Source organism: Nansenia antarctica (assembly GCF_963989245.1).
Source record: "Nansenia antarctica genome assembly, chromosome: 2".
Lineage (NCBI taxonomy): Eukaryota > Metazoa > Chordata > Actinopteri > Argentiniformes > Microstomatidae > Nansenia > Nansenia antarctica.
In genome coordinates this window covers 83,578,548-83,591,047 of record NC_137675.1, presented here as the reverse complement: position 1 = coordinate 83,591,047, position 12,500 = coordinate 83,578,548, and the positions used below count along the sequence as shown (strand labels likewise).

The following is a 12,500-nucleotide window of genomic DNA, read 5'->3' as shown; positions in this document are numbered from 1 at the left end:
TAAATATACATAGGCTATATCATCATCAATAAACATATATCATGCTAAGAACAGTGAGAAGGACTGCTAAAAGTGTCATTCTGCTTAAGACATCGAATCAAGAGGAGAAACTGATGTTTTTGTCGTTATTAAGGCGTTATAACATCTCTGTGCTTATGATATGGGTCAGTCGTCAAGAACAGCGTGGTGAGAGTGTGAGGGAGGGAGGGCTTGGTGTGTGTGTGTGTGTGTGTGTGTGTGTGTGTGTGTGTGTGTGTGTGTGTGTGTTGAGGGGTTGATGGAGGAGACACATTGCATCTATCCTTGAGAAACACCAGGGCCTATTTGGATGTTTCTTTTTTTAAGAAACATTCTCAGGTTAACAAAATAGTCACTTGTCTTTTTCCTCATTCTCCGAATAGTGAATTGGACATAATACCTAGACACCCAGATGCAGCAATAGCCAAACAACAAATGTGTTTGCTGTGAAGTAGGGGAGGACGGGGTTGGTCGTCACACTTTTTACCATATCGAATGACACGCCAGATCGGATCTCTTCAGCCGATAAGTAAATTTGAGGGGTGGTCGCTAAAAGGTTCGAGTGCTCTTAAGATAGAAGATATATCACCACCACCACCAGAGTAAACAACAAACAACAAACAAACACAAGCTAGTTGGTCTGAACTTTTGGCCGCGCGGCCACCCCTCTCTCTCCAGCCCAACGGTCAACATCCGCGGGCCGATACTGACACGTTACAAACGACTGTGGGCGTCATATTGTTCTCCGTTCTTGTCCACCGTTTAACAAGGAGCAAATATACTTGGAGATTCCCTCTGTCCCTCTTCTTTGAGCGTGGGCCGGTACACGAAGAGGGACACTCGCTTACCTATTGTCACCGACATTAATAATTAGCCTGGTCCGTTTCCTCTCTTTCACGTTGTCCACCTACAGTTGTTGTCCAAGTTGTCTAGACAACTCAATCATGATAGTTTCGATGGGTCTATATAGTTCGTGACGTTAGAATTATAAGGTTCTATCTCAATTTTTGTCAAAATTGAGTTTTTTACATAATCTGATCCATTAGGTGTTTATTAATGCCTGTGTGGTGTTATTTTTTTAAATGTTGACATTTTTGAGTTAGTAATTCATAAAATACAAAGGTTCCATCTCACAGAACATAATGGAATGTAAAAACTTTGATGCTCGATATCTCTGAACTACCCTAAACGGAGATAGAACCTTATAATTCTAAACTCACAAGTTGTTGTTGTTGTTCTTGTTGTTGACGACAATATGTTCAACATCTTCTAAATAAATATAGCCTACAGTGTAGGGCTAGATAACAATATAATTTGATATAATGCTATTGCCTGCTTTATATCTAGGTTATGGACATGCCCTGTAGGCTATATGTTCAGACTATAAAATATAAATGTTTCACTCAACACTTTTCATATGAAACTGTACACACACAAAGGACTGTAGGCTATCCTTCTGCTATCAACAGTGAGATATACCCTGTCTTTCTTTCTGCAGGCCTGGGGTTACCAGAAGGCTTGCTGTCTGCCTAACCTCGTTTATGTAACAGATCAGCTCCATGATTCAATTAGATCGTCCCAATGCAGACCCGGGACCGATCTGAAAACGATTGCGTCACTTCCAATCCGAGTGTTAAACAGATTTTCAACCTCAAAAACAGATATTAGGTTCATCTGCGGCGAGCCTATATCTTTACGCATGGGTCAAATAGATCTAATGTCATTACGCAATTATACAACGGTGGACTACTGTTTTCAATGGAGGCAACCGTGGAGTACAGTGTGTTTGATGGATGCAGTTTGTAAGCAAAACTAGCAATCGGCAAAGTGCTCTCTGTCCCTCAACACAGCCTCTGATAGCCAACTATAGTTTAAGACTCCTCTAAGGGAGTTCAGAGAAAACCAGAAAGAAGGGAGAAACGAATGGGGGGGGGGGGGGGGGGGGACCCCAGACCTTAGCCTATATACTATTGTAGAGAATTTCCAATCAAACTCTTTCCTTTATTTCATTCTCTCTGTTGGTCGGTGGGAGAGAGAGGGGAGAGAGAGAGAGGTTTTTTTTTGTCAGAGCGCCGTGACATATACGTGCTGTTATCAGATTGATGGGCGAGTTTGATTGAAGTGGCTTTGTCATGCAAATGTCACGGGAGTGATGGATGGTCACCGCGCGCTGACAAACTTCTGGAGGTCCCCCTGCACTATTGGCGCCGTGACGGATCACGTGACCCGCGGCGGAGGTAAGAGAAGTGTTATAGGGGAAGCCCCAGAGTGACTGCTCCGCCGAGGTGAGCGATATCTTTCTGTTTTTTTTCTTCTCCCTTCTCCTCTCTTCCGCATGACAAACTGCCGAGAGGCTGGAGGAATCCCCCCGGTACACGCAGGAATCCCTCCGGTACACGAACGCCGCATTGACTCCGGTTGGCCTCCCTCCTCACCTTCATCAAACAGCGCATGGACAATTCCAGAATGAACTCTTTTTTAGAGTACTCCATTTGTAACCGTGGTAGTGGTGGGACGAACGCCTACTCGCCCAAGTCGGTGTACCCCCACTTAGACCCGGGATTCCCGCCGGCCCCTCTCCACTCGGGCTCCGGGACGACAAGTGACAGCTATAATAACGGTGATGGACGGCTTTACGCGCATGGGGGCAGCGGAGGCGCCAGCGGCGCGCCGGCCACGGTGGTGACCCAACATCAGCACCAGGGCAGCGGCGGCTACGCGCATCACCACCAGCCCCAGACGCACCACCACACTAACATGGGCCACCCGTACGGGACTGGTAGTAACAGCTACGGGACAACAACCCAGGCGTGTGCCCACGCGGACTACGGCGGACAACACCCGCAGTACTTCATCAACGACCAGGACGGGATGTACTATCAATCATCGGGATTCTCCGCCTCCACGGTGACGGTGGGCCCCAACTACGGCTCCTTGGCCGGCCCGTACAGCTCCTTGGCCGGGGCGCAGGGGGCCCTGCCGGCGGCTCAGTACCAGCACCACGGCTGCGAGGGCCAGGACCACCACAGGGGCTATTTACAGAGCACCTACGTGGACATATCGGCGGCCTCCCAGGAGCAGGAGAGGGAATCAGAGCGGCAAACCCCATCGGGGAAGACTTTCGACTGGATGAAAGTCAAACGGAACCCCCCTAAGACAGGTGAGATGGTAGATTCCAGGCCACGAGAGAGACCACAGAGAGCGTCTATAACAATTAAACATAGGTGTTGCGTAATTCTTTCTAGATATAGGCCTATCCTAGTGACCTAGTGCATCAGGCCAGGATACTACTCATCGCCCAGTGCTATGATGCAACCTCAGTGGCTCGCCTAATGGGTGTTCTATGCAAATGTTTCAATTCAAGGCTACGAAGAAGGGGGGGAGGCCGTCCAGTGCTGCCTCTCGAGCTCTATCTCTGATCCCGGACACACGCAGGCTTTCTGGGTTCGACCCCGGGCCAGTGCGCTATCTCTAACCAGACACAGCTCTGGATGGTAACACTGGGCATGCCTTGTCGTGTTATTCTCTCGCTGTCTGCCCCTCTGTGTGTGTGTGTGTGTGTGTGTGTGTGTGTGTGTGTGTGCGCGCTTTAATGCGCTAATGCGTCCAGCAGACGTGCTTTTCTTCGCCCTAGGAAGTGCCACGACTCTGTTATCTTTAACTGGTCCCAGCTCTCCGTTGACTGCATGCGTTGTTGTTGGCCTCCATTGTATTTCCCAGGCTTTCCTTCCTCGTCCAAGCTCGGCCGGGTTGAGTCATATAGCGGCCAGCAGCGACCACGTTTTAACCTCACTCATTCAGCAAGGGGCTACTACTGTTGGCGGAGTCATAAAAAATTTGCGGCCGTAACTGCGCCGCAGGGAATAAGGCATTACACGTATCATATGCGTTTATATCCCCCTCAACGAGCCGCAGGTTTATTTCATTCCTCGGTGCTGAGTAACGGGAACTGGAGGAGGAGGACTTGTGAACTTGCCTCTAAAACAGTAGTCAACAGTTTAGGGACTTGGGCTTCGAAATGGATAACCCTGTTGTGTCATATTCGCCCTCTGTCATTCCCCATAACATTTTTTTATCGTTCCTGCGAGTGGTAAAATGATTTACGAACACCTCGTATCAAATGCACACTCGTGTTAAGTATACTAGGAAGGTAGACCGGAACGGGACAAAGGATAGGCCTATTGTTGATATTGATATGCCTGTAAATTGTATTACCCACACACTTTATTCAACAATCTGATATTTATTTTTACTTTCTCTCGCAGCTAAAGTAGCGGACTATGGAATGGGACCCCAGAACACCATCCGCACGAACTTCTCTACCAAACAGCTGACTGAGCTCGAGAAGGAGTTCCATTTCAGCAAGTACCTCACGCGGGCGCGGCGCGTGGAGATCGCCGCCACCCTCGAGCTCAACGAAACCCAGGTGAAGATCTGGTTCCAGAACCGCCGGATGAAACAGAAAAAGCGCGAGAAAGAGGGCCTGGCCCCGACCTCGGCCACGGGCTCGTCCAAGGACCTCGAGGAGAACTCGGACCATTCCGCCTCCACGTCCCCGGGCGCGTCCCCGAGCTCAGAGACTTAATGGCCCAAATCAAACTGCAACTCCAGGCACTGAACTCAATAGGGATTATCACTCGGATGGGAAAACATCTAATTGATAATATGTCAAAACAAAACATTCCCCCCCCCCCCCACACACACACACATATGTTCGAATACACTATTCCACCTCTTATGCAACCACCATATCTGGAGAGAGAATAGCTAGTTTATTTTATTAATTTACACTGAAGTAATTCCTTCGAAACGCACACATCGAGGACAAAGAAAATGAATGACAAAGCACAACCGTGGATGCTGTGCGCGACAAATCTTTCCGAAGTAGACATTTCCTTTTACCGTATACACTGTCCGTTTGGATACACAGGGTCTTAAATCGTCATATACCCTAGATGGGAATGCACTTTCGCATGTTTACAAATATCAAAACGAGCCTTAAGATAATGGTTTTACAGGGAGCCTTTTGGCAAAAAAAAAAAAAAAAAAAAAAAACAACATTATAGTCTTATCGAATTTGTCTCTATTTTTTCTATTTTGTAGTGATTTTGATAACAGTGTTTTGATATTGTTTTTATTGGTGTCATTTGTATAGGCTGCAGGTATTTTGACATAGAAATGCAACTTTACCGTGTGAAGGTAGAAAGGGATCATGCATATACTGACTCTTTGCACTATAAGGTTACAGGGTATTACTTCACACGGAAGGTTGTGTATGTATGTGTGTGTGTGTGTGTGTGTGTGTGTGTGTGTGTGTGTGTGTGTGTGTGTGTGTGTGTGTAATATGCGGATGTCCCTTAATTGAAATCCACAACGTGATTACTCCTGGTACACGGGTCCGTGTGTTACCCAATGAGAATCACTCTGTTAACATAAACACATCCGTTTATTGTTGTTATCTAAATGTGAGGTTTGAAATACAAAGGGAATGATTAAGTCGATTCTGCACGATGACGTGCTTCCAGTGATAAATGGCGAATAGAGTGAGTATTTATATGATCAGAACGCCAGAGAATAGAGAGCATTAGTTATGTCACACAACTCCAACGAAAGTATACTGCAACTTTTAACGGCTGTCAGATGGGAACGAATGCGAAAATACACTGTTGAATTATGTCCATGTGGAAGATTGTAATTGTTTATAATATTGACTCAGCAGTTTGGACATATAGTGTCTTTGGGGAAAACAGGGTTTTCAAACGTGAGTTTGTTGTATTTACTGAGGTTTCATTTCTGTTTTTAAACAATGGGAGTGTGTCTTTTTTTATTAATTACGTGCAGACCGACTGAGTTTTATTAGTTTAAGTCTGTTTCACATGTTTCGGAAATGATCTCAATCAATATGTTGTCTTTCATATCTGTATCTACCTCAAATAAAAAAGCGATATTTTACAGATTTCGTCGTGCTTAGGGGTCTTGTTTTTCTTTAGGATAAGGCAATTTGTATCTAATTTAAACCTAACTGAGTTAATTACATTTCCTGTATATGCATTTTCCATTAGATTATAATAGCTTATCTCAATTTTGAGTGCTTGTATGTGCCTACATAGAATTTGATGTGGACCTCTCCCTTAAAATGCCATACGGACACCATACATTTCAATAGGAGCTCTGCATCCACTACCCCTAGCTTGACCCCGGTCAGTGGAACCTGCCATACAAGCCCGACGGTGTTGTCCTGCATGCTACACGCTGCGCGCATGGTGTGGAATGTTGCGGGGCATTCCGGGTGGCTCGCGCTGACCTTTTTACCTCTGGACGCCTCTGGGATATCTAAACACGTAAACACACTCCCTCCCTCTCATCCCCTCCCTCTTTCTCTCTCTCTTTCTCGGTCTCTCTTTCTCTCTCTCTCTGTCTCTCTCTCTCTCTCTCTCTCTCTCTCTCTCTCTCTCTCTCTCTCTCTCTCTCTCTCGCTCTCTCTCTCTCTGTCTCTGTCTCTCTCTCTCTGTCTCTCTCTGTCTCTCTCTCTCTCTCTCTCTCTCTCTCTCTCGCTCTCTCTCTCTCTCTCTCTCTCTCTCTCTCTCTCTCTCTCTCTCTCTCTCTCTCTCTCTCTCTCTTTCTCCCTCTAAGGACACCGGTAATAAGTATTCACCACAGTGTAGGCTAGATATCACATTCTCCCTGCATCACAGTCCAGGTTTGTTTGGAGAGGTGACAGAAACGCATTCTCTAGCGAGCTGAGTTGTTTGTCCATGTGCATCAGGGAGCGGCCTCTTTCTCGTCCCGTCAACAGCCAGGCCTCCCGTGACCCCACACACACACACAGTCACACACACACACACACACACACACACACACACACACACACACTCACACACACACACACACACACACACACACACACACACACACACACACACACACACACACACACACACACACACACACACACCAACCTGGTCTCACACGGCAGACGTCAGAATTCGACGTTTATGGATAAACGTCGAATTCTGACGTGAGATTGCATCCAAACGTCGAATTCCGACGTGACATTGGGGTAGCTCGTTCTGAAAGCGGAGGGATGCGCATGCGCCTGTCGGGGCTTCTCTCGGGATTATTCCATTTTGAATTGCACTTGCATTAATTAGTTAGGCCACATTTAGGGTTAGGTTACCCACCCCCCCCCACACACACACACACACCACTCAGTTTCATTTCACTCAACTGCTAAAAAAATAATTGAATATATTTGTTTTGAAAAAAATATTTAAATTCGTCAATCAAATGCAGTATTACAGTTTGATTAATTAGCCTATCATTTATCGATCGTATCAATTAATTAAGACATTGACAGGGGTTATCTGAGAATATATAGGCTATAGCTTGCATGCTACAATATGAACCTATATTAGCAGTTAGCTTAGCATGGGATTTGAATCGAAGTGAAGGGGATCCTTTCAGCCTTTGTGTGTCAATCTCAGACATGGAGTCATCACTACCACTGGGGTTGGGTGAGAGGCTAGAGAGTGAGTCCATCCATGCTGCAGAGTGGCCTAGGCAGGGGAGGCTGTGGGAGGTAGAAATCGAGAAACGGCACCAACCTCCCTATAGGCTACTGTGCTGCTTAGGCCTGCATGGACTAATACTAACTACAGGTCCCCTGTGAACTCAGAGAACACAATGAACTGCAGCATTAAATCAATGCTTCCACTTCAGCAATTAGCCTTCCCCATGATGAATTCGGTCTACCAACTCAATACAAATATACTTTTTTCGCCCTTATATCTAGAACTATGTTTACAACAGCGTTTATAGGCCTACATACATACACAGTATATTGCTGTGTGTGGCGTTTTAAAAATAATTGAAATTTTAATTTTGACGTGAAAATAACTCACTTGGATTTAGTTATTGATTGTTTTCAGCGTTGGTATAGGGCTAAGGCTGCAGCGTTATAGAAACCGATATATCTCAATCTTACACAGTTTACAAAGCGAACAGCTTGTGCTATCGACAAACGATTACACTCTTATGAGTATGAACAATAACCTATAAATACATAACACTCATCCTGAAATGAAAATTCAGAGTTTAAAAGGAACATATTGCCATACATTTGAGAAATGCTACGGTCATATTAACGTTTGGAAACGCCATCAAGTCAAGCTGTAAGTCTAAAAAAAAAAAATCTCTGAGACAAACCCTGTGGTCGTTTTGCCGATACAGCACCATCATCATTAACACTTATGGCGACCCCTAAACAAGTCCATTTAGTTCAGACCACACATTCTCAATATCAGCTGCACCTATCGGCTATATATCGATGTTCAGGATGCAGTTTCAATACGCTCAATAACACCATAGGCCTATAGGCCTACAAGTGAATCTGAATTATCACGCAATATCACGTTGCATTATAATGTGTTATGATAATGCAGTACATGCATGGTGGTTTGGATCCCACGGACGTGTCCTCGTGACCATCTGTGCGTCAGTTGGTGTTGATTTCCGCCCCGCTGTGTGGGACGTTTGTCCCGTACCCCCTCCGAGAGCTTTGATCAGGCCGCTCCTCCCTGCAGCCAAGCCGTAGTCCCGGGACCGTTACCCGGGGAGAGGCTGGCGAAAGGCTAGGGGGGTGCAGGTCACAATACAACTATCACGTCACAATACAACTATCACGTCACAATACAACTATCACCTACACTTGGTCATTCGATCATCGATGTACTGCTGCAGTACCCTAATAGGCTATTATAAATGCCAGGATGATAGGCCTATCGTAATTTCCCTCTACATGATCTATTTTTTGTTTAGATTATGCAATATTAAAAACAGCATGCCGTTATAATTTAAAATGTAAAAAAAAAAAAGAGAGAGTGGGTACGTTTTTGGTTGTATTGATATTTTGAAGATAGTTAGTTAGATAGTTAGTTAGATAGTTAGTTAGATAGTCTTTAATTTTGAAGATAGTTAGTAAGATAGTTAGTTAGATAGTTAGTTAGATAGTCTTTAATTTAAGAACACAGGATAAAGTGCATGCATTATTTTAGCATGTAGCCTACACGGTTTACAAGACATGTGATAGTCATAAAAAAGGGGTCATTTATAGAATAATATATCATCTGAATGTCGACTGGTATTTAAAAGAACCACCATTGATATTTATATCATTTATATCATGTAGGCCTGTTATTGTGTAATATTGTGTAACTATTGTTCAAATGACAGTAAAAGCAGGATAAAAGTTGAAGCCGCGTGCGTGAGAGCGTCAAACTACACGCAAGAAGCCCAGCGGTGACCCTCTCCGTGTGCAGGTGAAACGACTTTAAAATGAAACGCTGAACTCTTGAACTATTTTACCATTTGCGTTATCTTTTTTTCGGGTTTTTTCGTTTCATTTTCATCCCCATGGCAGGCAGGCGAGCGCGCACAGCACTCACCCCAAATTCAACTACTCCATCAACGCGAAGGGGGAAAAAAAAAAGTTTCAGAAACCCCAGCCTCCTGAACTTGAGATGAGTTATGGAAGGAAAAACAGAAGTCAGGGGGTTACCCGATGAGTTCACCCAGAAAGAATCTCACCCCCCTCCCCTCCCCTCCCCAACCCCAACCCCCCCCGCCCCCCCCCCCCCCTTCACCCTCTCTTCCCCTCCATTCCAAACACGATTCTCCTGTCTTTCATGACTGCCAACAGATAGTCGCAGTCTAAATTTGCCATCCAATTAGAAGGCCGAACATAGCCTCCCTGAGCTAACACACGACGCTTCCCCGGCCCGACAGGTGAGAGGAGGCCGGCCGTTGTGACTTGAGTTGGGGTTGAGTGGAGGGTGCTGACAACACTGGCGAAGGGGGGGGGGTGAAGGGTGTGGTATAGAGAGGGGCTTTGGGGGGGTCCTCCTGAACGGTTGAGGAAACGAGTTTGCCAACGTTTTTTCTCTCTTCCTAAAGCTCTCTCCAGTGGCCTCACCTCTTCTCCAAAGTTTACGCGGACTTGACAGTTCCATTTCATCTGCGGACCCTCTGACGGACTGCTTCAATATTTACACAGACGGATGGGTTTGCCCAGGGCCCTGCCCCTCAAACAGCCCCGGCCTGCCGGCCCCCCGCTCTACCCCAGCAGCTCTCCGCAGCCCTCCCCAGGCCCAGGTTCACCCGGAGTTCAGGCCCAAATTAATTCTCGAAAGGCGTGGGTCAGCCTGTCAGGAGCCGCGCGGATGGGCTCGCGGGGTCACCCGCAGGTCTCCCTCTCTCCTCTCCTCTCCTCTCCTCTCTGCCCGGAGCAGCAGCGCTCGAGGGGGCTCGCATTGTCCTGCTGCTCGCGTTCTATAGAACCTCCAGCCTTGTTTCTGTCCCTTCTTCTCTTTCTCTTTCCTTTGATTCCCTCTAGTGAGTTTCTGTACTGTAAATATGCATCTGGAAGGGGGGCCGCGCGACGATAAAAGAAGAAGCAGCTTTTCAAACGAACGGGCATCGAACCTGTTTGTACACGACTCGGTGTTTGTTAATTTCTCGTGTTGCCTGTAAAAGGGTCAGCGTTCACAGTGAATACATGCATACATACATGAGACGCAGATCACACACAGCAGAGATGGAGAGAGGGAGAGAGAGAGAGAGAGAGAGAAAAGCATTTGCTAAACAAATGACGAGTCACAGAGTTTGCTCTTACAATGTCACTAGAAGAATAGGGAACACATTAACAAAAACACTTTGAATGCAGATCCAAAATGTTTTCTTTGCACATTGTAAATGTTAGGTGGTATACTTTACGCATTCAATTGCTTCCACTACTTGGCCTAAATGTGATCTGATAAATAAAATAGTCATATAGGGAATGTTTTGAAGACGCATTGTTATGTTCTGACAAAAAATGCTATCAGAAAAAAAAATCTTTGTTTTGTTCCTCCTAAAGGGTCTAAAGCCTAATGTCATAACAACAACAAAAAAGAAACCGGCACAAAGTTTTTTCCCAAACATCATTTTCTGTGTATACTTTTAAACAATGTCATTATTGTCTCCAAATGTGCTCGAAATATTTAGCGATTTCTAGATTAGATTGTAATTGTTTATATTTGTATCTCACTGTATAATTACACAGCAGCAATAGCACTAAAGCATACACAACGGTTCCATTTCTATTTAATAGACGTGAGTGACGTGCAAGGTATTTCAGAATCAAATTGTACAGATTATTTTGAGTTGTATTAAACTTGCCTGCAGTAGCCTATAGATTAATGTAGGTAATGAAAAAAGTTAATACAAAATGTGACATTGGCATAAATGCATCTTAGTAGGCCTAGTGTCTATACAACCATCAGGAACAGTATAAACTATTACATCTGCAGTCAATACTCATTTCGGTGTATTTCCCACAAGACCGAATCTTAGCTGACTTTGAACTATCCGCATCGTTAATGGCATTTATTGTCGATGTCTTGTCTTCAATTTACGTTTTTTGTTAATATATATATATATTCAAGATGGCTTCTGATAAATGTTATACTTGATAGAATAGTTTTGAGATAGTTCCAATCGAAATACACACAGCATATACAGTATATACTTATAATAAGTATACGAATAGGCCTATATAGCCCGTTTATTGAATACACAACTTCAATCAATAAAAGTTGCGAACTTAGAATTGATGTAGGCCTACTTAGATGAATAATCTGTTGGTCATCTTTTCATTACATCTTCGGATGAAAATATAGATACATACCACAAACTAGGTTACAAACATGGACTATGGTTACGTTACGAATACTTATTTACTATAATTTACTATAACACTATTTTGGGCCTCTTTGTGATGACCGTTCTCAGCTTTTTGTTGTAGCCTATAATAACATATAACGTGTTTTCGCTTACACTCGACTGCCTCCGCAAAACAAGCTTCTCTCTCAGAAGAGTCCCAGACAGATACTATAGCATATACAAGATAGATAAACAACATGATTTACAGACCAACATGACAACACTATACGTCCCGTGCCTTTGTTGTTCAATAATGACTGATTTTTCAGTTTCTAATCGTAACATGATTATTATATTGGCCTACCAACTATTATTGTTATTATTATTATTATTATTATTATTATTATTATTATTATTATTATTATAATTATTATCAATATCATTATCATTATTATTTTTATTATTATTATTAGACATATTGGTATTTATATTATTATTTATCTCTTTATTTTTTAAATTTATGTATTTTTGTCTAACCGTTGCCGTAATATGCATATAATACCGTTTCATCACTCTTCAGGGCCGGGTGTAATTTCCGTGCAGCAGATGATTCGTGCCAGTCCTCGGGGTCATCGGGAGTTCACCGTGTGTTCCTCGCGCTGCTCAATCGAATGAAGCATTGCAGCCTGTCGAGCGGCCTTCGCTGGAGGAAAATGATCATTTGCAGAGCAGAGTCGTTTCATCATCGAGCCAAACACAATTCTGTGCTAGACAGTGGAGAGAAA

At 44.3% G+C, this 12,500-nt stretch overlaps 1 protein-coding gene across 1 annotated transcript; it reads left to right on the top strand.

Moving 5' to 3' along the window:
* Nucleotides 1–2,469: 2,469 nt before the first annotated feature.
* Nucleotides 2,470–4,603, top strand: hoxb1a (homeobox B1a; the record flags this gene model as incomplete). Its single annotated transcript, XM_080524449.1, has 2 exons — nt 2,470–3,178; nt 4,284–4,603. The coding sequence occupies 2 exons, from the start codon at nt 2,470–2,472 to the stop codon at nt 4,601–4,603; spliced, it is 1,029 nt and encodes a 342-aa protein (XP_080380575.1).
* Between the last annotated feature and the right edge of the window lie 7,897 nt (nt 4,604–12,500).